General features: G+C 42.6%; 1 protein-coding gene across 1 annotated transcript; it reads right to left on the reverse strand.

Annotated features, from left to right (window-relative positions):
- On the reverse strand, positions 1-25,373 carry LOC121568984 (transmembrane 9 superfamily member 3). Its single transcript, XM_041879540.2, has 15 exons — positions 25,014-25,373; positions 21,487-21,682; positions 21,155-21,277; positions 13,952-14,112; positions 13,664-13,741; positions 12,997-13,128; positions 12,656-12,822; positions 12,429-12,523; positions 11,479-11,609; positions 10,588-10,727; positions 10,157-10,225; positions 5,596-5,742; positions 3,294-3,377; positions 1,399-1,475; positions 1-1,247 (listed from the first exon to the last, which is right to left on the reverse strand). The coding sequence occupies exons 1-15, from the start codon at positions 25,107-25,109 to the stop codon at positions 1,180-1,182; spliced, it is 1,764 nt and encodes a 587-aa protein (XP_041735474.2). The 5' UTR covers positions 25,110-25,373; the 3' UTR covers positions 1-1,179.
- Positions 25,374-27,256: the final 1,883 nt, after the last annotated feature.

Consider the following 27,256-nt stretch of genomic DNA (forward strand, 5'->3'; position numbering starts at 1 on the left):
TCAGTTTTGTCAATGTCATCCCTTTCTGCAAGCAGCCAGCACAAAGTCAATGACACACTTTTTTTTTATTGCTACATGACATGTCCACAACCAGGGAAAGTGAAAGAAACTGCCAAACAAAGCGGAATTTGATGAGCACATGGTTTGATGGAAACTTCATGCAATTTCAGGCAAGATGTAACAGCGCCACCCCAAGCACCAAAAGAGACAAAAACTAAAAATATATATTTTTGTTTATAACTGAATGATTCGTAAAAAAAAAAAAAAAAAATGTAGTAAATCTGTACAACCAAAATACATTTGGGATCTACATCTAAAGTTACATTATTAAGGTTATATACACTTTTCCCCCTATCCATATATTATCTTTACAAGTAGTCTTCATTCAAACCCAACCATTAAGAAAACATAAGACTAAAACGGGAAATTGGATCACATCAAACATCCATTTATAATGTAACTCAAAACCAACTGTTGATAACACCTTCCTTTCCTGAATGTTTTTTTTCTCCCATATGTACAGCAAACAAATATTTATCTTGGGTGGCTGGTTTTAAACTACTGCATTTGGAAATTTGAGAATTGTCCAAATATGGGAATGGTTCCAACTCTGATAAGTTAGTATAACATCCAGTTATTGTATTGAATGTAAAATGTACTACTTGTCTAGTGTAGCTGGTAAAAATTAATGTGGAAGCCAGAATAAAATATAACGTCATTGGGAGTGACTCAGTAATACAAAATAGAATCAGACCAGAGCATGGACGCAAAACCCAACTCTTCAATATTCTAATACAATAGAACAAAGGCTTTCGATATGGCCTCTTCACTGAAGAGAGCTAGACTATTCCATCAATAAAGATCATCATCTTCTCTGGTGGCGGGTGGGACTGGATTGGAAAGGGGAAGCCATGTTACATTTTGAATAACATATGCTTCAGAACATTGGTTGAAAGCAATTGATAAAAACAGAACCGATGTTAACGTTTTCTTTTTCCGCAGTTTTTGCTCTAGTACACTTTGTTTTGCAAAATTGAAAAATTATTCAGAAAATGGAAAACTACATTTGTACAAATTGAGATACCACAATCTCTTTTTGCAAAAAAACAACTTGTGCCCGCTTCTGTTGGGGAGAGCTTCAGCTGATCCTTGGATCCCTTGTTGCTGCTTGCATCTGTCCTAGTCAATTTTCACATTTGTGTAGATCTTCCTCACGAAGGCACTTGTTCCCACATACCCAACGGCCCCTACAAAAGAAAGATACATTGCAAGATTGTCATTGCATCAATAACCATGCATGCTTTGCACTCTGAGCTACATTGCGTTTACAGAATAACCTCATAAGTGTCACAATACTTGGATCAAATCAGATGATGTGAATAGAGAAGTTGAACCTACCACACATGATTCCCAGAGAAGTACTGAACACTGCCATGTAGCCAAAGTAAAAGGACGTCTGGAACAGACCATACATCCTGAAACGAAGTGGGACAAAACAACTGTCAGCGGCAGTGGTGGAAAAAGTACTCAATTATCATACTTGAGTAAAAGTAAAGATACCTTAATAGAAAATGTAAAAGTCACCCAGTAAAATACTACTTAAGTAAAAGTCTAAAAGTATTTGGTTTTAAATATACTTAAGTATCAAAAGTAAATGGAATTGCTAAAATGTTCTTAAGTATCAAAAGTATAAACCCCTTGCAAACCAGACGGCACAATTTTATATTATTTATTGGCGGATAGCCAGAGGCACACTCCAACACTCAGACATAATTTACAAACGAAACATGTGTTTAGTGAGTCCGCCAGATCAGAGGCAGTAGGGATGTTCTCTTGATAAGTGTGAGTATTGGGCCATTTTCCTGTCAAAATGTAACGAGTACTTTTGGGTGTCAGGGAAAATGTATGGAGTAAAAAGTATATTATTTTCTTTAGGAATGTACTGAAGTAAAAGTTGGCAAAAATATAAATAGTAAAGTACAGATACCCCAAAAAACTACTTAAGTAGTACTTTAAAGTATTTTTACACCACTGGTCAGCGGAAGTAATACACAGGAAGACACTAGTGTGTCACGATACCATAATTTTGTCTTTGATACCAGGTTTAGTATCACAATACTCAATACCAAAACAATACCACAAAAAAATATGTATTAGTCAAAGTCACAGAATGCCACTTGTTCCAGACTGAAACGGAGCTACTGCGCTGTTATCTATCGTTGGGCATCTTTGAGTTCAATATCATTACATATGAAAAATGTCCATTTTTGACAGCCACGTATTCACCAATTGAATCAATGACTTTGTTTTTACCAATCTAACTACAAAATATAATGGTCATAATTTATTAGAATGGTAATCTCTTGATAAACTGGGTAAATCAAGATGTAGCCTAGGTCTATTCACAATATATGCGAAAGCATATTATTCAATAGGAGTATATGCATTGAGTTAAGCTTGTTTTAGTTGATTTCATGGGGCTATAGATGACAAAGAACATCTTCCATTTTAGCGACTCATTTTTATTAGCAACTGCTAGGAGAACATATCCTTTTATTGTACTGATCAACAACATTTGCATAGAACAAGCAATCTCTTTTCAAAATGTGTATGCCGTCTAAAATGAATGGCGTTATTCGTGAGGCAGATTGTGGCTGTAGAACCTGACTGTGGCTATGGAATTTAGTGGAAACTAGACGGGAGACAAAGGAAGACGAACAAGTTAATTCGTTTTTGGTGGCGAGGGAGATTAAGTGAATTAATAGTATGGTTACAGTCAGCTTTGAAATCAGCATATTAAGCATTCTGGTTTGCACAAACAAGGGTAGTGAATTCAGCTGTACGCTAGCAAGGAAAGTTAGCCTACAATTAAAGCTGGACACTATCGGTTTTGTCTTGCATTGTAAAAGTGCTCTAGCCTGTGTGGACATTGTTTTGCGAACAGTAACGAACAGTTTCAACATTTCTACATGCCATGTTGCATTATTCAATTGTGTAAACTTCTGTACTGAAGTGTCGGTATACCGTGAAGAGAAATGTTTGCAATTTTTAATATGATATAAGTGAAAGTTACTAACAAAATCAATGGGGGTCCCCCCAGTCCATGCAAACTGGTGAGGGCCCCAAAAAGGGGCATTTTTAATACTTGTATTCGTTTTTAGTAAACGAATACAAACCTTCCCTTATTTATGACAGAATGCATTGGGGTTATAGTCATTTTACGGTCAACAGATTATTTTCTTCAGTTGTGTACAATGTGTGTTTTATATAAGAAAATTGATATTGGAACTCACTTTGTTTTGAAGAAATAGTAGTAAAAGGAGTACATGTAAACATAAACCGCAGTGGATGCAGCAGAGAGAAAGCTTGTCCATTGCCTGAGAGGAAATAAAAACACGGAGTTAGCTGTGTTATAGTCCTAAAGCCATGTTTAATAGCCATTAAATTGTTGGGAACATATTTAGTGTGCGACTTTCTTTTTATACAGTTTACAATCCCGTTAGTCAGCACCTCCATTCAAATGTTTGGGTGTGCATCAGCTCATGCTTTATTATGGTTCTAAAAGCTAGCCATGTAATTATATACACTGCTCAAAAAAATAAAGGGAACACTAAAATAACATCCTAGATCTGAATGAATGAAATAATCTTATTAAATACTTTTTTCTTCTTTACATAGTTGAATGTGCTGACAACAAAATCACACAATAATTATAAATGGAAATCGAATTTATCAACCCATGGAGGTCTGGATTTGGAGTCACCCTCAAAATTAAAGTGGAAAACCACACTACAGGCTGATCCAACTTTGATGTAATGGCCTTAAAACAAGTCAAAATTAGGCTCAGTAGTGTGTGTGGCCTCCACGTGCCTGTATGACCTCCCTACAACGCCTGGGCATGCTCCTGATGAGGTGGCGGATGGTCTCCTGAGGGATCTCCTCCCAGACCTGGACTAGAGCATCCGCCAACTCCTGGACAGTCTGTGGTGCAACGTGGCATTGGTGGATGGAGCGAGACATGATGTCCCAGATGTGCTCAATTGGATTCAGGTCTGGGGAACGGGCGGGCCAGTCCATAGCATCAATGCCTTCCTCTTGCAGGAACTGCTGACACACTCCAGCCACATGAGGTCTAGCATTGTCTTGCATTAGGAGGAACCCAGGGCCAACCGCACCAGCATATGGTCTCACAAGGGGTCTGAGGATCTCATCTCGGTACCTAATGGCAGTCAGGCTACCTATGGCGAGCACATGGAGGGCTGTGCGGCCCCCCAAAGAAAAGCCACCCCACACCATGACTGACCCACCGCCAAACCGGTCATGCTGGAGGATGTTGCAGGCAGCAGAACGTTCTCCACAGCGTCTCCAGACTCTGTCACGTGCTCAGTGTGAACCTGCTTTCATCTGTGAAGAGCACAGGGCGCCAGTGGCGAATTTGCCAATCTTGGTGTTCTCTGGCAAATGCCAAACGTCCTGCACGGTGTTGGGCTGTAAGCACAACCCCCACCTGTGGACGTCAGGCCCTCATACCACCCTCATGGAGTCTGTTTCTGACCGTTTGAGCAGACACATGCACATTTGTGGCCTGCTGGAGGTCATTTTGCAGGGCTCTGGCAATGCTCCTCCTGCTCCTCCTTGCACAAAGGCGGAGGTAGCAGTCCTGCTGCTGGGTTGTTGCCCTCCTACGGCCTCCTCCACGTCTCCTGAGGTACTGGCCTGTCTCCTGGTAGCGCCTCCATGCTCTGGACACTACGCTGACAGACATAGCAAACCTTCTTGCCACAGCTCGCATTGATGTGCCATCCTGGATGAGCTGCACTACCTGAGCCACTTGTGTGGGTTGTAGACTCCGTCTCATGCTACCACTAGAGTGAAAGCACCGCCAGCATTCAAAAGTGACCAAAACATCAGCCAGGAAGCATAGGAACTGAGAAGTGGTCTGTGGTCACCATCTGCAAAACCAGTCCTTTATTGGGGGTGTCTTGCTAATTGCCTATAATTTCCACCTGTTGTCTATTCCATTTGCACAACAGCATGTGACATTTATTGTCAATCAGTGTTGCTTCCTAAGTGGACAGTTTGATTTCACAGAAGTGTGATTGACTTGGAGTTACATTGTGTCGGGCTCCTGAGTGGCGCAGTGGTCTAAGGCACTGCATCGCAGTGCTAACTGTGCCACTAGAGATCCTGGTTCGAATCCAGGCTCTGTCGCAGCCGGCCGCGACCGGGAGACTCATGGGCGGCGCACAATTGGCCCAGCGTTGTCCAGGGTAGGGGAGGGAATGGCCGGCAGGGATGTAGCTCAGTTGATAGAGCATGGCGTTTGCAACGCCAGGGTTGTGGGTTCGATTCCCACGGGGGGCCAGTATAAAAAAAAAATGCTCTGGATAAGAGCGTCTGCTAAATGACTAAAAATGTAATGTTTAAGTGTTCCCTTTATTTTTTTGAGCAGTGTACTTACTTAGGCCTAATCACACAAAGTGGTGGGTGTATAAGGCCTCCACAAGGTCCCTCCCATTTAATTAATTAATCAATTTAATGAATCATGTAAATCGTAGTGACAAGTAAATACATTGCTGGCTGTCTTTTACTCACCATCTGTAGTCCTCAGCATTGAGGAGGAAGTAAGTGCAGACAATGGTGACACACACAGTGACAATGCAGAGGATAACCAGGACCAGCATCATGAACCCGTACACGTAGTAGATCTTGTAGGCCCAAAACGAAGTGAAAATGAAGTACCTGTAAAATAAGAAGCAAACAATGCATTTCCACTTCCAGCCATGCACAGGTATTACTTGGTGAATTATCAACCTGCTAAACGCAGATATACAGAGCATTCGGAAAGTATTCAGACCCCTCGACTTTTTCCACATTTTGTTACGTTACAGCCTTATTCTAAAATTGATTAAATCGTTTTTTTCCCCCTCATCAATCTGCAATACCCCATAATGACAAAGCAAAAACAGGTTAAGAAATTTAGGCAAATGTAAAAAAATAAAATAATAATAAATCTCTCATTTACGTAAGTATTCAGACCCTTTACTCCGTACTTTGTTGAAGCACCTTTGGCAGCGATTACAGCCTCAAATCTTCTTGGGTATGACGCCACAAGCTTGGAACACCTGTATTTGGGGAGTTTCTCCCATTCTTCTCTACAGATCCTCTCAAGCTCTGTCAGGTTGGATTGGGAGCGTCGCTGCACAGCTATTTTCAGGTCTCTCCAGAGAAGTTCAAGGCCAGCCACTCAAGGACATTCAGAGACTTGTCCCGAAGCCATTCCTGGGTTGTCCTGTTGAAAGGGGAACCTTCGCCCGCCCGCTTCACCAAGGCCCTTCTCCCCCGATTGCTCAGTTTGGCCGGGCACAGCTCTAGGAAGAGTCTTGGTGGTTCCAAACATCTTCCATTTAAGAATGATGGAGGCCACTGTGTTCTTGTGGACCTTCAATGCTGCGGAAATGTTTTGATTCCCTTCCCCAGGTCTGTGCCTCGACACAATCCTGTCTCGGAGCTCTACGGACAATTCCTTCGACCTCATGGCTTGGTTTTTGCTCTGACATGCACTGTCAACTGTGGGACCTTATATAGACAGGTGTGTGCCTTTCCAAATCATGTCCAATCAATTGATTTTACCACAATACTCCAAATCAAGTTGTAGAAAAAGCTCAAGGATGATCAATGGAAACAGGATGCACCTGAGCTCAATTTCGAGTCTCAAAGCAAAGGGTCTGAATACTTATGTAAATAAGGCATTTGTTTTTTATTTTTAATACATATTCAAAAATGTCTAAAAACCTGTTTTTGCTTTGTCATTATAGGGTAGTGTGTGTAGATTGATGATGAATTTTATTTATTCAATTTTAGAATAAGGCTGGAATGTACCAAAATGGGGAAAAAGTCAATGGGTCTGAATACTTTCTGAATGCACTTTATCTAGATCAGTGGTCACCAACCTTTTGAGTCAAGATTACTTTGAGTCAAAATGCAGGCAGAGATCTACCCCTCAGATTTTATTTTCTTCAAACATGACTTAAAAAAACATAAGCCTATGCAACAGTAACCAATTAAAAACAGTTCTGTAGCAATGAGGTTTGAGCAGTAGTCCATAGGCCCAATACATTATCACTGCATATTGGCTATGCTTGAATTGCCCCGCCAATGTTGTTCTTCTCAGACCATTTTGAAATTATATTTCAAAACTATAGGTATATGATCACACTGGATGTATTGCTTTGTGGGGCACAGGTGAATGAGCATAATAAATTTGCTTTTTTTGTTTTACTGGACTGATGGCCTGCATCTTCAGCTCTGATCAGACCCTACACTCAAACGAGGGCACTACGTTCATCCACCTCTGGCCTGCTAGCCCCCCTACCTCTACGGAAGCACAGTTCCCGCTCAGCCCAGTCAAAGCTATTCGCTGCTCTGGCACCCCAATGGTGGAACAAGCTCCCCCACGACACCAGGACAGCGGAGTCACTGACCACCTTCCGGAGACACTTGAAACCCTACCTCTAAGGAATACCTGGAATAGTATAAAGTAATCCTTCTACCCCCCCCTTCCCCACCCCCCCATAAAAAAAAGAAAAATGTGGTTGTTCCACTTGCTATCCTAAGTTGAATGCACCAATTTGTAAGTCGCTCTGGATAAGAGCATCTGCTAAATGACTTAAATGTAAATGTATATCTGATGGTCAGTCTGTGGGGAGGGAGGGAGCAGCTGTGAGGCTGCCTCTCACCGTCCCTCCTCTCTCCCGCCCTCAAGAAGGGTGCAATTGCGGACAGCTATTCGGGGCATTCCTGCATCTGCAGGAACCCCTCTATTATTCTATTGGTCCATTTTTTAGTTAGGACAGGCGGGAGAGCTCCAGTAAAGTAGATGGCATTAATGCACAATAATGTTGGAAGCCAGCCGCCGATAAGCCCCACAGAAGGGGCGACAACGGTAGCTTGCTAGGCACACACCGGTAGACAGTGTCCTTCGTCCCCGCCTGTCGGGCACAGTTTTCCCGCATTTCTGTTAACGATGGTTAGGGCATGTGTTCGGCAGGCGGGAGCAAAATAAACTGTGTGCCAGCTTAGCCAGCTAGAACTAAGGAGGACTCTGGTACAGAGCAGGCGGGAGTGACAACGTGTGCTAGCACACGGTGTCGCTAACTAGCAAGCTGCTGTGTTAGCGGGAGGCGGGGACGACCGGTAGACAGTGTCCTTCGCCCTTGCCAGCCTCCCGCCTGCTGTGCTAGCGGGAGTGACCGGCAGATAGTGTCCCCCGCCTGTCCGGCACGATTTTCCCGCAGTTCTGTTAACAACGATGAGGGCAGGCGGGAGTGAAGGCGCGAGCGAAGGACACTGTCTATCGGTGTTACAAAAAAATTATATCGTCCTGGAACCATGAACATAAAAAAAAAGCTAATCTCCAATGTAAAGGCCAAAAAGGTAGGCTACCATTATGCCAGATCGTGACATGCGCATTCAAATACATTTTTACCTGGCCAAATTATTATTTATATAAATGCTCTCCTCACTATAATTTTTTTCTGCAGTGAGGATTCAATTATTTAGATAATTCTTTTGTAAATTATCTGCAGAAAAACATTGTTTTCAGCTCAAAAAGCAGTAGTAGCACTATGCAAATCAGGGAGCCAAATTAACAACTTTCACCGATGCGATTCAGTTCCCAACTTTCACCAAAAAGATCAGTTCAAAAAGAGCCGTTCGTTCGTGAACAACCCATCACTAGTGATTGGAAGTAGGGAGAACGCTCATTTTATGGCTTATAAAAAAATAAAAAATAAGTGTTGAACAAGGTGTTGACAGTGATGAATAACAACTTAAACATGAACTTACTCAAAAACAGCAGCCCTTTGCTGTATTCGTTGAGTTTTTCTCTAGTCATGGTTTCAAAAGTCTTTACATTTGACATCAACTTTGCTGTGAGTTTGGTCTATGGCGCAAGGAAACTGTGCAGACACAGTGATCTGAGGTATCTGATTGGCCAGTGTTAGGCCTGTAAGTGCACTTGATTTGCTCTCTGGGCCTGCCGGGTAGGCGGAGTTCCACCTAGGACAGTGGCGGTCAGGAAATTTCGTCAGCTGGTTATTGTCAGGCAAATAGCTGCAGGTGTCAAGGTAATTGACCTTTAATTAACATAAACACATTTAGCATCTCCTGGCTTCCACACATAGCCTACAAGCGACTGATGCAGACCTTTGGAACATCTACATTTAAACAAGTCTAATAAATCCATATAATATAGCCTACACCATCACAATAAATCCATTATTTATTTTAGACAGGTCTAAAGAAACATGATATGAAGAAAATGTAGTCTATTTCAGAAGAACAGAATAGCATACTCTGAGTTGTCCTGATGTTAGGCCCTGATCTGGCTATGCCATATGGCTGTGGGCTACACTAGTTCATTTATCAGACAAGATTTGTTTAGAATTCCGTGGCATTATTTTGTTGTATGAAGAATACAATTGAACAAAGCTGAATAAAAAAAATGGAGAGGATATACTCCTGTTGTAAAGAGAAGCAATGTGCTTAATATTAGGAAAGTTGAGAAATAAATATAGTATGCCTAGCCTATAGAAAGCTGATGGGATCCTCTTTTGAATAGAGGCCATCACTCGGTTTTCTCACGCAATTGCATAGCCTATAGAAATGTTGCGCAACATGAGCGTATGGTCTCTCATGAAGTGTTTGGTAAAATGTTCGATAACATTTGCATTGATGTCAGAGTGATTAGTGGGACAATAGAGTGTTGAGTACCAGGCAGTTAGCAAGTTTGGTAGGCTACTAATGACCATCAGCAGCATCAGAGCTTGGAGAAGCCTAATTACCGTGACTAAATGGTCACATGGAATTGGAGACCGCCGGTGTGGGGGTAATACAGTCACCGTAACAGCCCTAGTTCCACTTTCAGGACACATGAAAAGGTTCAAAAATGGCAACACTTCCTTCCCGGCGCTAGGGCTGCTGAATCAAGTGTACCTACCGCCAACAGCATGAAAAACATATTTTAAAAATTGGAACTCATGGCTTTATCGTTGGGTTTTTCATAGAAATGTTTGGTGATTGACTAGGATTGCCTTGGAGATCGACCGGTTGGTGACAACTGATCTAGATTATAGTGTAGTGAGGTAGGACTTACATTTCAATGAAAATGGAACCGAATGGAAGGATGCCTCCCAGACAGACAATGACAGCTGGCTCCATGAACCTGTAAAATTGGAAATTTACAATCAACTCACAATACTGACAGCGTCACCAATAGTTTATCAATCAATCGGAGCTATGCAACTCCAGGCCTCCGTGCCACAGCACTGTTATCATTCCTCTGTTCATCCAGGACTGGTTTCAACCTGGGAAAGTAGGTGTGTGGACGCTTTGGCCAATCAGACCTTTATTGAACTATCAACTCTCAAGGACAAAATAAACTTAACAGCGCCTCTCAAGGAGCAAACATAGTCCATTTCAGCACTTGGATTTTAATAAACAAAATCCAATAAATGTAAAAACAAATGTCACACATGTAGATTTGAGTAAGTAATGCTGTACAAATAAGATCATATTCATAGATACCATTTCTTCTCAGGGATTGGCCGCGGCACTGCATTGACTCGACAGGGAAAGTTGGGCTGGCCAGAGAGGTTTCTTCCCAGAATGGTCCCCACAAGGTTGAGTGGCAGGATAACAAACAAACAAATACAGCAAACAGCCACCTGAAAACATGCAATAGTAGAATCCATGAGAAAGATTTCATAGTGAGAGCAGACTATATTTAAGCAATAAGGCCCGGGGGGGGGTGGTTTGAGCCCTGAATGCTGATTGGCTGACATACATGGTATATCAGACCATATACTACAGGTATGAAAAAACATTTATTTTTACGTTGGTAACCAGTTTATAATAGAAATAAGTCACCTCGGGGGTTTGTGATATATGGCCAATATACCACGGCTAAGGGGTGTGTCCAGGCACTCCGCGTTGCATCGTGCATAAGAACAGCCCTTAGCCATGGTGTATTGCCCATATACCACACCCCTTCAGGCCTTATTGCTTAAATATACCACGGCCAAGATCGGTTCTTAAGCACAACGGAGTGCCTGGATACAGCCCTTAGCCGTGGTATATTGGCCATATACCACAAACCCCCGAGGTGCCTTATTGCTATTATAAATTGGTTACCAATTACCAGAATTTTCTAGCTAGAATTTCTGCCCACCCCACCCCACATCTAATGATACAACCTTTATAAAAATAGTTTTTTTTATCAACAAATAACCAATTCATTACATGTTCATCTCTCGTTTCAAAATGAAAAGAAACCAATAAATACATTTACTCAATAAAATTGTATTTTTCTAATTATCTTTCTCAAAAACATTTGCATATTGTCCCATACAATACAATAATCTGTTCTGTTTAATATTTTGAATACCACTGCTTTGAATACCACTGCTCTAAACTCACCATGGTGCCAAAAGGGATGGCCCGGGAGGCATGGTAGTACATGGCGATGAAGTTGATGAAGAAGGCTGTCCCACACACCATGGCAGGGATCAGGAAGGCCCCGATAAACATCTGTTTAATCCATCGTCTGCCTATAGGATAAAATATAAAATCGGTTACCATAAGGGTGCACATTATGAGTGAATGACAATCTACCATACCATGTGAACGAGAGCGACCCGGCTCTATGTATTTTACTGGTTTGTGACTCACTGACACCGCCCCTGGTTAGAGGGGAATAAAGCAGCCCAAGAGTTAACACACACACAGGAACTTTAAATCACACACAGGATAAGTTAAACATGGGTATGTACATGGGTATGGTTTTTGTAGTCACGCATCCCATGCACATATGTCCACCCACACTCACAGACTGGAATAATACCGTTCAGGTACTGGCAATATTTACTCCCTTGGAGAGTGTGGGTCAGGCTGGCTAGCCAATCAGGGCCTGTAGAGACTGCATGGCTAGAGCTTGCACAGTGGTGAGACACATGGCTATTGTCCGATTGGCTGAAGCCATGAGCTGGATGAGATATCGATCTCTCATGGGAGGGGGAGAAAGGGTAAGGATGGGTGAGAGTCAGACCGCACAGCTCCAGAAAGCAAATGCTCACGCTATACATTTGTCCCACAGCGCCCTCGGCAGGGGGATTCTGTAACACCATGTGCTATTTACACAATGACACCAACAATGTAGCCACATTTCTGTCAATATCCATGTCAATAGGCTTCAACCACAACATTCTACACCAAGTACCACAAACAATGTTTTGACAACCCAGGCTCCATGTTCAGAAAATGTCATGGTGACAATATTCTGTCTGCAAAACTGCCCTTGCAGAGTGCAGTAATAATTTAGGTGTGATGTGAAGGAATGTACTTTATTTTTAAGACAAACCCTTACATACCTCCTTGTTTTGCATACAAACTTCCGCCGAAATAGCCATTGACAGGAGAGGTGGCAGCATACACAAAGATGGCTGTGCTCAGCATGGATCCTCTCCTGCAGAAACAAATGGGAAGCCGCAGTGTGCGTGCACACACACAAACACACACACACACAAACCACGTTAGACAGCAGCGAAGAAACACACTCCATTAGGTTATCATCTGCGGGGAGGTGCTCATCACTCACTCGGTGTACAGATCCTCAATCATGGCCACGACAATGACGATGAAGGAGACAGAGAAGATCTGGCATCCAGAGCCAATTAGGGAGGAGAAGATCATGGGGTGGCTGGACGGCCGGAACACGTCTCCATGGACCTGCTTCCACCCATACTCATCCCCCAGGTCCCTGTCCTGCAGCAGGAAGAGGCAGCAAAGGACCAGGGGTACATTAAGACAAAGGACATACAGCTAGCCAAAATCATACGAAGCACTGGCGCCTAAACTAATAAAGCTAAATATTAAGTAAGTGCATGATGTTCAATGTGAGTTTCTATCACTAATGCTACCAAGGCTATGAAACGTTACCATGTCATCCATTTCCTCCTCTTTGCTGTATCTAGCATAGTCCTTCCTTAGCGTTCTCATCAGGATCATGGACACCAGGCCCACCAAGAAGATAACCATCATGAAGGAATTGAAGATGGAAAACCAGTGAATCTAGAGAAAAACTTTTTCATTACCACGGAGAATATCGGAAATGCACACATAGAACCCATCCCTAGATTCCAGAACATGACATCCTTGAATCCCAGAATTGTTAAAGCTGCAATATGAAACTTTTTGAGTGACCTGACAAAATGCACATAGAAATGTGAGTTATAGATCTGTCAGTCTCATTGAAAGCAAGTCTAAGAAGCGGTAGATCTGTTCTGTGTGTGTGCTAATTCTATGCTTCCCGTTTGTACGTTTCGTTATTGCATCTTTTACTGTTGGTTTTGTACACCAGCTGAAAACACAATATTTTTGGATATGAAAAATATACTTCATAGCGGTTTAGATGGTACAATGATTCTCTACGCTATACTTGCTTGTTTGGGTCACAAACTGAAATTAGGCAAACTATTAGAATTTTAGCAACCAGGAAATGGCGGAGCAATTTCTACATACTGCATCTTTAAAACAGGCTGATCACTGTGAGTACTGTGCAGTTTAGTGAAAAATTGCATTGCTTATCTTAAAAGATTAAACTTACTCTGTGTTGGAAAAAAGATGGATCGAGATACTTGTCAAATCGGTCTTCAAACTTCACATCTGACTTCTTCCACTTTACCTGTGGTAAAAAAGACGTTTCACATTGTTCCTTTGGCAAGTGAGCCACGTATGGATGATGACGTAGGTTACTTTACTTTATATAAAAACAATATAAATCTCTGTGTAGTACATTTAAACATCACATCTCCAAAATACATATTCAACCCTGTGTATATTAGAAGAATCCAGTCCCATTTCCCGCCTCTAAAAAGCAATTGCAAATACTTACAGAGTACGACATTGCAATTCTTGTGTTGGGCACAAGCTTGACTTTGCCTTCACTCGTCAGGTTGACATCAACAATTCGGTTGCCATTGAAGCCGATCTCCAATTTCTTGTAAGTCCACAGATAATGATCCTCTCCATTTTCATCTGCCTCGCCGACAATTCCTAGAATATTGAGAGATTAGTGTAATGAGTGCACTGCTACCAGAAATTTACTGGCAACTTGGCAAGTCTGATGTGGAATGCAGTAACCAAATCCAGGGCCAAGGTCTATCTTTATTCATACTCAACAGAATATGGAACTATTCTGTGGTTATAAAGGCTTGGGCAAGGCCATCTGCCCCACCTCCTGTGCACACATACACACTGAGTACACCAAACATTAGGAACACCTGAATGCTCTTGGCATTCTCTCAACCAGCTTCATGAGGTAGTCACCTGGAACGCATTTCAATTAACAGGTGTGCCTTCTTAAAGGTTAATTTGTGGAATTTCTTTCCTTCTTAATGCGTTTGAGCCAATCAGTTTTTATTTTTATTTCACCTTTATTTAACCAGGTAAGCCAGTTGAGAACAAGTTCTCATTTACAACTGCGACCTGGCCAAGATAAAGCAAAGCAGTGCGATAAAAACAACAACACAGAGTTACACATGGGATAAAACAAAACATACAGTCAATAACAGAATAGAACATCTATATACAGTGTGTGCAAATGTAGTAAGTTATGGAGGTAAGGCAATAAATAGGCCATAGTGCAAAATAATTACAATTTAGTATTAACACTGGAATGATAGATGTGCAGAAGATGATGTGCAAATAGAGATACTGGGGTGCAAATGAGCAAAAATAAATAACAATATGGGGATGAGGTAGTTGGGTGGGCTAATTACAGATGGGCTGTGTACAGGTGCAGTGATCGGTAAGCTGCTCTGACAACTGATGCTTAAAGTTAGTGAGGGAGATAAGAGTCTCCAGTTTCAGAGATTTTTGCAATTCGTTCCAGTCATTAGCAGCAGAGAACTGGAAGGAATGGCGGCCAAAGGTGGTGTTGGCTTTGGGGATGACCAGTGAAATATACCTGCTGGAGTGCATACTATGGGTGGGTGTTGCTATGGTGACCAATGAGCTAAGATAAGGCGGGTATTTGCCTAGCAATGATTTATAGATGACCTGGAGCCAGTGGGTTTGGCAACGAATATGTAGTGAGGGCCAGCCAACAAGAGCGTACAGGTCACAATGGTGGGTAGTATATGGGGCTTTGGTGACAAAACGGATGGCACGGTGATAGACTACATCCAATTTGCTGAGTAGAGTGTTGGAGGCTATTTTGTAAATGACATCGCCGAAGTCAAGGATCGGTAGGATAGTCAGTTTTACGAGGGCATGTTTGGCAGCATGAGTGAAGGAGGCTTTGTTGCGAAATAGGAAGCCGATTCTAGATTTAACTTCGGATTGGAGATGCTTAATGTGAGTCTGGAAGGAGAGTTTACGGTCTAACCAAACACCTAGGTATTTGTAGTTGTCCACACATTCTAAGTCAGACCCGCCGAGAGTAGTGATTCTAGTCGGGCAGGCGGGTGGCAAGCAGCGTTCGATTGAAGAGCATGCAATTAGTTTTACTAGTGTTTAAGAGCAGTTGGAGGCTACGGAAGGAGTGTTGCATGGCATTGAAGCTCATTTGGAGGTTTGTTAACAGTGTCCAATGAAGGGCCAGATGTATACAAAATGGTGTCGTCTGCAGAGGTGGATCTGAGAGTCACCAGCAGCAAGAGCGATATCATTGATATACACAGAGAAAAGAGTCGGCGCAAGAATTTGGGGGGGGACATGGGTAAGTTGCAGCGGAGGGTGCAGAGCTGGTGGCCGGGGTAGGGGTAGCCAGGTGGAAAGCATGGTCAGCCGTAGCAAAATGCTTATTGAAATTCTCGATTATCGTAGATTTATCGGTGGTGACAGTGTTTCCTAGCCTCAGTGCAGTGGGTAGCTGGGAGGAGGTGCTCTTATTCTCCATGGACTTTACAGTGTCCCAAAACATTTTGGAGTTAGTGCTACACGATGCAAATTTCTGTTTGAAAAAGCTAGCCTTTGCTTTCCTAACTGATTGTGTATATTGGTTCCTGACTTCCCTGAAAAGTTGCATATCGCGGGGGCTGTTCGATGCTAATGCAGTACGCCACAGGATGTTTTTGTGCTGGTCAAGGGCAGTCAAGTCTGGGGTGAACCAGGGGCTATATCTGTTCTTAGTTCGGAATTTTTTGAACGGGGCATGCTTATTTAAGATGGAGAGGAAAGCACTTTTAAAGAACAACCAGGCATCCTCTACTGACGGAATGAGGTCAATATCCATTCAGGATACCCGGGCCAGGTCAATTAGAAAGGCCTGCTCGCTGAAGTGTTTTAGGGAGCGTTTGACAGTGATGAGGAGTGGTCGTTTGACCGCGGACCCATTACGGACGCAGGCAAATAAGGCAGTGATCGCTGAGATCCTGGTTGAAGACAGCGGAGGTGTATTTAGAGGGTAAATTAGTCAGGATATCTATGAGGGTGCCCATGTTTACGGATTTAGGGTTTTACCTGGTAGGTTCCTTGATAATTTGTGTGAGATTGAGTGCATCTAATTTAGATTGTAGGACGGCCGGGGTGTTAAGCATATCCCAGTTTAGGTCACCAAGCAGTACGAACTCTGAGGATAGATGGGGGGCAATCAATTCACATATGGGTCCAGAGCACAGCTGGGCGCTGAGGGGGGTCTGTAGAAAGCGGCAACAGTGATAGACTTATTTCTGGAGAGGTGGATTTTTAGAAGAAGTAGAAGCTCAAACTGTTTGGGCACAGACCTGGATGTTATGATAGAGCTCTGCAGGCTCTCTCTACAGTAGATTGAAACTCCACCCCCTTTGGCAGTTCTATCTAGACGGAAAATGTTGTAGTTGGGGATGGACATTTCAGAGTTTTTGGTGGTCTTCCTAAGCCAGGATTCAGACACTGCTAGAACATCAGGGTTGGCAGAGTGTGCTAATGCAGTGAGTAACTCAAACTTAAGGAGGAGGCTTCTGATGTTAACATGCAAAAAACCAAGGCTTCTTTACAGTTACAGAAGTCAACAAATGATAGCGCCTGGGGAGTAGGAGTGATTCTGGGGGCTACAGGGCCTGGGTTAACCTCTACAGCACCAGAGGAACAGACGAGGAGTAGAATAAGGATATGGCTAAAGGCTTTAAGAACTGGTATTTTAGTGCGTTGGGTACAGATAATAAAAAGGGGCAGATTTCCGGGCGTTGGAGAATAGATTCAGGGCATTATGTACAGACAAGGATATGGAAGGATATGAGTACAGTGGAGGTAACCTAAGCGTTGCGTAACGATGAAAGAGATAACATAACTGGAGGCACCGATTGAGCCGGTCTCCGCGTGTATGGGGAGTGGGACAAACAAACTTTTAAAGTTTCTTCAAGTGCAGTCACAAAAACCATCAAGCGCTATGATGAAACTGGCTCTCATGAGCACCGCCACAGGAATGGAAGACCCAGAGTTGTCTGCTGCAGAGGATAAGTTAATTAGAGTTACCAGCCTCAGAAATTGCAGCCCAAATAAATGCTTCACAGAGTTCAAGTAACAGACATCTCAACATCAACTGTTCAGAGGAGACTGTGTGAATCTGCACCTTCATTGTCGAATTGCTGCAAAGAAACCACTACTAAAAGGACACCAATAAGAAGGTACTTGATTGGGCCAAGAAACACGAGCAATGGACAGTAGACCGGTGGAAATGTGTCCAAATTCAAGGCACACTTAACCAGCATGGCTACCACAGCATTCTGCAGCGATACGCCATCCCACCTGGTTTGGGCTTAGTGGGACTATAATTTGTTTTTCAACAGGACAATGACCCAACACACCTCCAGCCTCTGTAAGGGCTATTTTACCAAGAAGGAGAGTGATGGAGTGCTGCATCAGATGACCTATCTTCCGCAATCCCCCGACCTCAACCAAATTGAGATGGTTTGGGATGAGTCGGACCACAGAGTGAAGGAAAAGCAGCCAACAAGTGCTCAGCGTATGTGGGAACTCCTTCAAGACTGTTGGAAAAGCATTCCAGGTGAAGCTGGTTGAGACAATGCCAAGAGTGTGCAAAGCTGTCATCAAGGCAAAGGGTGGCTATTTGAAGAATCTCAAATATAAAATATATTTTGATTTGTTTAACACTACTTTGGTTACTACATGATTCCATGTGTGTTATTTCATAGTTTTGATGTCTTCACTATTATTCTACAATGTAGAACATAGTAAAAAGTGCCCACAAAGCTCATCACTAAGCTAAGGACCCTGGGACTAAACACCTCCCTCTGCAACTGGATCCTGGACTTCCTGACGGGCTGCCCCAGGTGGTAAGGGTAGGTAACAACACATCTGCCACGCTGATCCTCAACACGGGGGCTCCTCACGGTTGCGTGCTCAGTCCCCTCCTGTACTCCCTGTTCACCCATGACTGCATGGCCAGGCACGATTCCAACACCATCATTAAGTTTGCTGACGACACAACAGTGGTAGGCCTGATCACCGACAACGATGAGACAGCCTATAGGGAGGAGGTCAGAGACCTGGCCGTGTAGTGCCAGGATAACAACCTCTCCCTCAACGTGATCAAGACAATGGAGAAGATTGTGGACTACAAGAAAAAAAGAGGACTGAGCACGCCCCCATTCTCATCGATGGGGCTGTAGCGGAACAGGTTGAGCGCTTCAAGTTCCTTGGTGTCCACGTCACCAACAAACTATCATGGTCCAAACACACCAAGACAGTCGTGAAGAGGGCACGACAAAGCCTATTCCCCCTCAGGAGACTGAAAAGATTTGGCATGGGTCCTTAGATCCTCAAAAAGTTATACAGCTGCACCATCGAGAGAATCCTGACTGGTTGCATCACCGCCTGGTATGGCAACTGCTCGGCCTCCGACCGCAAGGAACTACAGAGGGTAGTGCGTACGGCCCAGTACATCACTGGGGCCAAACTTCCTACCATCCAGGACCTCTATACCAGGTAGTGTCAGAGGAAGGCCCTAAAAATCATCAAAGACTCCAGCCACCCTAGTCATAGACTGTTCTCTCTGCTACTGCATGGCAAGCGGTACCTGAGCGCCAAGTCTAGGTCCAAAACGCTTCTTAACAGCTTCTACCCCCAAGCAATAAGACTCCTGAACAGCTAATCATGGCTACCCGGACTATTTGCATTGCCCCCCCCCCCCACCCCTCTTTTACGCTGCTGCTACTCTGTTTATTATTTATGCATAGTCACTTTAACTCTACCCACATGTACATATTACCTCAACTAACCGGTGCCCCCGCACATTGACTCTGTACCGGTACCCCCTGTATATAGCCTCCCTACTGTTATTTTATTTTACTGCTGCTCTTTAATTATTTGCTATTTTTTTACTTAACACTTTCTTATTTTCTTAAAAAACTTTATTGTTGGTTAAGGGCTTGTAAGTAAGCATTTCACTGTAAGGTCTACACCTGTTGCATTTGGCAAATAAAATTTGATTGGATTTGATTTGTACTAATGAGCTATGCGAGATATAATGTTTTTTATCATAATAGAGGACTGCTGAAATTATATTATTTCAGTGTAGACAAGGGAAGGACAGGTTAAAATAAAAACATGACAGCCAGACAAGCCACTGTATGAATCAAACTTTTGACCGGTAGTGTATATTTTGGAGCCAAATCTTTATTGGAGAGGAATAGGCTAATCTGTGTACGCGACCAATAAACTTTGATTTGGCGGTGGCACGAAAGAGGTGTGCGTATGTGTGTGCAAGTGACAGCTGTGCATCGTGTGATGGGTTGTAAATCACCAAGGGCCTGGCTGCAAAGCACGCAACTCTGCTGTCCCCAGAACTCTCTTATTAGGCCTAGGCTTCTTCTTTATATTGTAGGTAGGTTGTAGCCTACATTGCTAATAATAGGCTATGGAAATAGGGCCACTTTCATAAGCTTTGCACTGCTGTAAGTTGTTTTGACTTCCAATTCGATTTTTCCATCTTGATATTGTTTGCTTAATTTAACTCGTTGTCTAATAATTGTCATTCAAAATAAAGCTATTTGAAAAATGGCCTATAGACCGACTTTCCCATTTAAAAGCTGCAACTTTAGGACACTGAACACCAGTCTATTTGGGAAATACTCTTCATAACTTTAACTCGTCTTAATGCTTTTGATCGGCTATTTTAATTAGTAGGATTTGCATTTTGGTCGTTTTATTTATAACAGCAAGGAAGAGGGATGCATGCATCATTTATTTTATAGCTAATAGACTACACTTTGCTGAACTGTGTTTTTAAAAAACAAAAACAATCTTGCTATGGTTTGTTCTACCCCTCTCATTATTACCTTAGGACTATCATGTTTTTAGGTTATTCAAAAACAACTTAAAATTTCCTGATATAGCCTAGAACTCCATTAGCTAAATGAATTGTTTGATCATGAAGTAGAATGGCGGGAGAAAGCCAGCATGCATAAAAACTGAAGTCATATTCATATCAAATGGAGAGAAAAAACAAAATTAGGCTTTAAAATAATTAGACACCGGAGTGTCCACTAAAAACATTCAGAGAGAGAAAAAATAACATTTTCTGACTGGACATTTTGCACTGCTTTGGTGAAAATCTTAGCTCTGTACATCATTCTCTTGCATTCTGTAAATTGTTTCAAACATATTTATTGAAATTGCTTATGCAGGCTACAGCAAAGGAATAGACCACCTGGCATGGCCCAGCTGTGGGCTGCCCAGTCAGCGCTACTGCGGTGCCAGTCAAGTTGAAATAGGCTATACATCGGTCACATCAAGATGTCGTCACCATCAACGATAGCTGTCAATCATCTTCGATATCCGATACTATCCTAATATCGCCCAACCCTAGTAGGCGTCACTCCATGTAAAATACCTCTATGTTTAAGACATTCCTCATTACAGAACTGGGCCCTTTTCAATAGTAATGAACTAGGCTATTCCATAGATAACCTTTGTCATGGTCAAACAACTTTCTATACCAACCAGTGAGGCAACAGATAAGGCCAGAAAAGTAAAACGTTCAGAATGAACATTTGGATGCCATCTTTTTCAACTGCTTCGGGGGCATGACTTTGATTTTCCATAACTAAGTTACTGGACAAGTCGCAACAGGCAGTGCAGCAGTGTCACTCACCCCAGATGGGTAGGTCATCAATGTACATTTGGTACCAATAGTGGTTCTTAATGGCATAAAGAAAGGCATCCCGTTTGGCTTTGTCCAGCTCGATTTCACAGTACGTTGTTTGCATGACTTCATCTGTGAGAACAAAATGACAAAAAGTGTTTAGTATTAGTATGACATAACACTAGAAGACAAAATGGAAGTGTAGGCTGCTTTTGGATCAAACTTCATGCTAGGAAAGAATATAATTGACTACTCCAAATCAAACAACGCTGATCAAATAGTGAATTTGTCACTCCACAGAGTCCAAGTACAGTTGCCTGTGGGTGTAGCTTCTTGGATACCTTTGAACTTAATGTCTAGGCCGCTGAACTCCAGCTCGACTCCTTGCAGAGCCTCTCCTAATGTCTCATGGTAGTGGCTAATGGTCTTTTTGGTGCCCACGCAGAAGGGCAGGGAGAAGTACTTGTACGTTTCTTGTCTGTTGTGGTAAGGCCCCACTGTATTCATCCATAAAACCACCTCCTCTTTATCTGTGTACTGGAAAAGGGAAGAAACACATTAAACATGCTATAACTTACTTGTTTTGCTAGTTCTCAGATGGCAGCATTTTGTATGCTATTCAAGGATATACATTGTGCATTCAGGGCAAATAATAACAAAAACAGCCAACATGTCAGTCTATTCCAAGCAGCCTCCATCTATAAAAAGACATTGGATAGCAGCTGTCGGTGACAAAAATACATTGATAATGAGTCATAAAAAGTTACTGTTTTAATGACCCCATGTCAAAACCAATGCACACGACATACAGGCATGAATCAACAACAACGAAATGCATATTGAACTGTATACAGGTCTTTAACTGGAGTGAAAGCTCAAGCATGAGCAAGCACCCTCGTTAGTTGTCAGCTTGACAATAATGGGTGGAACACAATGTAGCGACAAGGGGCTTTATCCATGTAAAAACTTGGATGTCTGCTTGCGCTGGTTCTGTAGCCAGCTATTCATTCTGCACTAAGCGCGGATGCAGAGCTTACTAGCTAGTGCTAGCTGGCTACGGTACCAGTGAGGACCAAGTTGAAGCTTGCGCTTGAGATCCCAAAGCATTAACAAGGCTCTCTGCCTTATCCAAAGGGTTCTCAGCTATAAGCACCGCTTAAATCCAATTTCTGCTTGATCCGAAAAATGTGGTCAGAGGATCCATATGGAGGAAGCAATTGTGGAGCCTCTGTAGGCATGCAGAGGCCAAATTGAGCACCGTACTGGATCGCCATGCGCCTCACACATTTTTTAACAATGCGGAGGGCTCTGTATAGCTCCGCATTGACATGATTGGTTGACGGTAGGTGGTTGCGGGAGGTCCTGTATAAACAAACTCACTTCCTTGACAACTTCCTTCACAACAACGAAGCGCAATAAGTATGAATGCCATGAATTACTGTAAATACTGTACGGCCACTGCAGACGTCAAATTGACCATGCAGAGCCTTTTACCGGTGAGACCATGTGAACTACAATCCCAACGCTCTGTTTTAATGTTTAGAAATGTAAATAATCACTTGCAATAGGCCTACGGTTTTTGAAATATACACTACATGGCCAGAAGAATGCGGACACGTGCTCGTCGAACATCTCATTCCAAAATCATGGGCATTAATATGGAGTTGGTCCCACCTTTGCTGCTATAACAGCCTCCACTCTTCTGGGAAGGCTTTCCACTAGATGTTGGAACATTTCTGCTGGGACTTGCTTCCATTCAGCCACAACAGCATTAGTGAGGTCGGGCACTGATGTTGGGCGATTAGGCCTGGCTCGCAGTCGGCGTTCCAATTAATCGCAAAGGTGTTCGATGGGGGTTGAGTTCAGGGATCTGTGCAGGCCAGTCAAGTTCTTCCACACAGATCTCTACAAACCATTTCTGTATGGACCTCACTTTGTGCACAGAGGCATTGTCATGCTGAAACAGGAAAGGGTCTTCCCCAAACTGTTGCCACAAAGTTGGAAGCACAGAATCGTCTAGAATGTAATTGTATGCTGTAGCGTTAGGATTTCCCTTCACTGGAACTAAGGGGCATAGACCGAACCATGAAAACAGCCCCAGACCATTATTCCTCCTCCACCAAACTTTAGTTGGCACTACGCAGTCGGGCAGGTAGCGTTCTCCTGGCATACGCCAAACCCAGATTTGTCCATCGGACTGCCAGATGGGGAAGTGTGATCCATCACTCCTGAGAATGTGTTTTCACTGCTCCAGAGTCCAATGGCGGCAAGCTTTACACCACTCCTGCCGACGCTTGGCATTATGCATGGTGATCTTAGGCTTGTGTTTGGCTGCTCAGCCATGAAAACCCATTTCATGAAGCTCCCGACAAACAGTTATTGTGCTGACGTTGCTTCCAGAAGCAGTTTGGAACTTGGTTGTGAGTGTTGCAGCCAAGGACAGACCATTTTTACACGCTACGCGCTTCAGCACCCGGCGGTCCCGTTCTGTGAGCTTGTGTGGCCTACCACTTTACGGCTGAGCCGTTGTTGCTCCTAGACATTTCCACTTCACAATAACAGCACTTACAGTTGACCGGGGCAGCTCTAGCAGGGCAGAAATTTGACAAACTGACTTGTTGGAAAGGTGGCATCCTATGACGGTGCCACATTGAAAGTCACTGAGCTCTTCAGTAAGGCCATTCTACTGCTAATGTTTGTCCATGGAGATTGCATGGCTGTGTGATCAATTTTATACACCTGTCAGCAACAGGTGTGACTGAAATAGCCGAATGTACTAATTTGAAAGTGTCTCCACATACTTTTGTAGTGTATGTAGCAGGTTTGCACAGATCCAGACTGCTGTGTGTGCCTCCAACCAACAAACTACAATTCCCAGTTACACACAAGTGTTTGGAGCGCGCTAGATAGCTAATTAATACAGGTGGTCAACAATCTTCTGTCTGACTTCTGTAAACAAGCGCTAACAAGGAGATACGGCCGCGTGGGATCACTAACCCTATAAAAAGGTGTGTAATAATTTAACCTTTAGTTTTTTTTTTATATGAAAGATAAGTCTCTCATGTTTCCAAAACCGTCCCGCAAGCAATGCGTGTTAACGTTCAGACCTAGCGTCGGAGCTCTTACAAAACAACCCCGGCCAGAAGATACGTTCATGAATAGTCAAGTTTGTTAGCTAAAGGTAGTCAGTCTATGAATAGGTTGAAGCTAGCCAACTTGAATTATTGGCTAGGTTGAAGCATGATCAAACCACCATATAGGTTACAGGTCAGAAATCAAGATGGGCAAAAGTATTTAATTCCATTTGTACCGTAAAACGCAGAAGGCGATTTGCTTTTGTCTTGACCATTGGATATCCTACTTAACAGTAACTTACCTAGACAGGCCTGCCGCCTGAATAACCGGATATGCAGTCTTCGCACTGACATAACGTTAGTTCACTACCAAAATAGTTAACTAGCTAGGCATATTCCTAGAAGAGACATTTTGCTATATGTAGTTAACAAGCAACTAAATAACCGAATTATATGGATGACTGGTTATGAAAAATATTCCTACTATCATATGTATGCACTGAGATGTCACTGGCTAACGTTAGCTAGCTAACTTCTTCGCTAGCTAACTTTGGTCCCCTACGTTAACTTGTTCGCCAACGTTAGTTATTGTATTTATGATTTATCAACATTGAACGTTAATCTCATATAACATAATGAACTAGCTAGCTACATGTATTAGTCCTCTTATTTCGCTGAGGTGAAAAATATAGGCTAATCGGTTGTATCATGTAGTTAGCTAACAAGCTAACGTCCATTATTTTCACCACCACACACAAGGCTTCCCATTTTCAATCGGCCTCAAATGATCTTACCGTGTGTTCGTGTTCATCTGCCTCGATCGGCATTAATATCTCGGCAACCGAGAGAAAGACCACCACTGCAATCTTCCACCTGGAAGACCCCATCATTTTCTGGGAAAGTTTGCAGATTTGGGATGTTAGCTTTGTTAGGGCTATCCCACCTTCTTCCTGGTTGTATGACAGTGGCAGGTTTTCAGGATGCTTTCACACGCATATGGCGTAAATTGCCTCACGAGCACGCATCGCATTCGCTTGTGATTGATGCAGAAATGTCACATGGCTTGTAAACTCAAATCAAAATCGAAGACGATGAATAATCCGTTGAATAATGAAACTCCGGCTGTGCTCCGGTTTCTATACTGTCCGCCACTCTCAGCCACGTCATCCGACTGCAAGTACTAGAACTGCCTCACCTTTGGGGGCATAAAACCTGGCCCACTTCTCATGTATGACTATACTGTTGATATCTCATTTTACAGAGACATCTCATTGAACAGATGTATCATAACCATCATCATTATATCTGCTAGGATTTGTAGGTACACCTCATTACATCATCATAAAATACAGTATGTATAACTTTATTCCACTGTAGTGATTTGTCTCTTTTAGTCTTTATCTCAGACCTGCTAGTAACCAGCCATGTAAACATCCAACAAGAACATTGATCAGGTTTTATTTATAATTTAATACTTGCCAAAAAGAAAAGCTTTTACAGCAGTAACTTTTCTGTAATCACCACTAAGAATTCACCTAAGCTTGACACTTTAAACATTGATTAATCATAATTTTTCACATTTATAATTCATAGAAAGGAAACATACCGTCAGTCAACAAATGTATTGCCTCCATCTCAAAAGTTATGTAATTTGCACATAGGCTATAGCTAGATAATATTGCATTGGATGTCTCAGTAAATGCTAAGCCCAGAGCTGGAACTCATATATTCTCTTTTTTCCCAGTCCTTTCAGCTAAGTAAGTGCTTTACATGACTAGCAATTTAACTTCTATCTGATATTAGATCAATGATTGGACCATGTGATTGAAGTCCACCCTACTGATTTGCCATAAGGTAAATAGACGTGCAAACTGTGTATCTAGGTTTTGCAGTTCTCTAGATATGTTTAAACAATAGGCCCTTTTCACGTGACGTCAGACAACTTCCGTTCTGCCGCGATGCAGGTTATGTTTACATCCGGTGTCGCTTAGGAACGCTTAGCTAGTAGCACATCATTATGGAGTTCACCCAGTCCCTTTCACATCTGCCACCAATACGACTTAACGACGAGAGTGACTTGCTGACAAGTGGTCCCTTACTTCAAGATCGAAGCTTGATAAAGGCTACAAGTTCTTCGTTGAAGGTTACCTGTTTGATTATGAAGGTGCGTGTTTATCTTTATTTAGCTTAAATTAGCCCTATGCTAGCGAAGGTTATGAGCTGACGAGTTTCTGTTTTGCAGCCTCTTTTTAATATTACTGCTGTTTGTATCGACCGTAAAATAAGAGTCAGTAATGTATTAATGAGCTAATGCTTGCGCCCTTTCTCCCAATCACTGTATTGAAACAGTCTCAAGTGTAGTTAACGGTGAGGTGACAGTGAGAGGGCGATGTTACAGGTCCATGAAGAAAAATGAGGAGGCTCATCGGCTTCAGGTTTCTCAGATAAACAGTTCTCTAACATTATGATAAGATAGGTTAAGATAGATAAGTTTTCTTTTTGTTGTGTTTCGCTGCGGTTGCAGATTTAATAAGAATGATTCCACAAAGTTCCACTGTGGATCAGTTTGTTTCTCAGTCTGAGCTCTGATTTTGTATCATTAAACTTAATACACAACGAAATTCTTACAAACCGATGTGGGTTGTTGACGGCAATAAAGACTGGGAAAGATTCTGTGATAACTCAAAATGTTCAAATTTTCGATAAGTGTTGGCACTACTTGTCAAAGGTTTCAGAACAGCCAATTTTTCTTAATTAAAAAAAGAAATTGGGTTTTGAAAATTGTGTACAGTAGTTTATAATGAAACGCGAAAAAATGTTTTGTAAGTACAGCACTAATTGTTATGTCTCATGAACAGGTTACACTAGACTCTGCAGAGGTTCCTGTGGTACTCAATCACATGTCATGTTCCTGCTCTGCTGGGAAAGCACTATGTAATCACATAGTAGCACTTCTTTCAAAGTGCTCACTATGTTACCATGGGCTTTAAGACAGTGCCATTGCCTCTGTCATGCACCAGCGCACTGCAGACCTGGC

This window comes from Coregonus clupeaformis, chromosome 1 (assembly GCF_020615455.1).
Source record: "Coregonus clupeaformis isolate EN_2021a chromosome 1, ASM2061545v1, whole genome shotgun sequence".
NCBI lineage: Eukaryota > Metazoa > Chordata > Actinopteri > Salmoniformes > Salmonidae > Coregonus > Coregonus clupeaformis.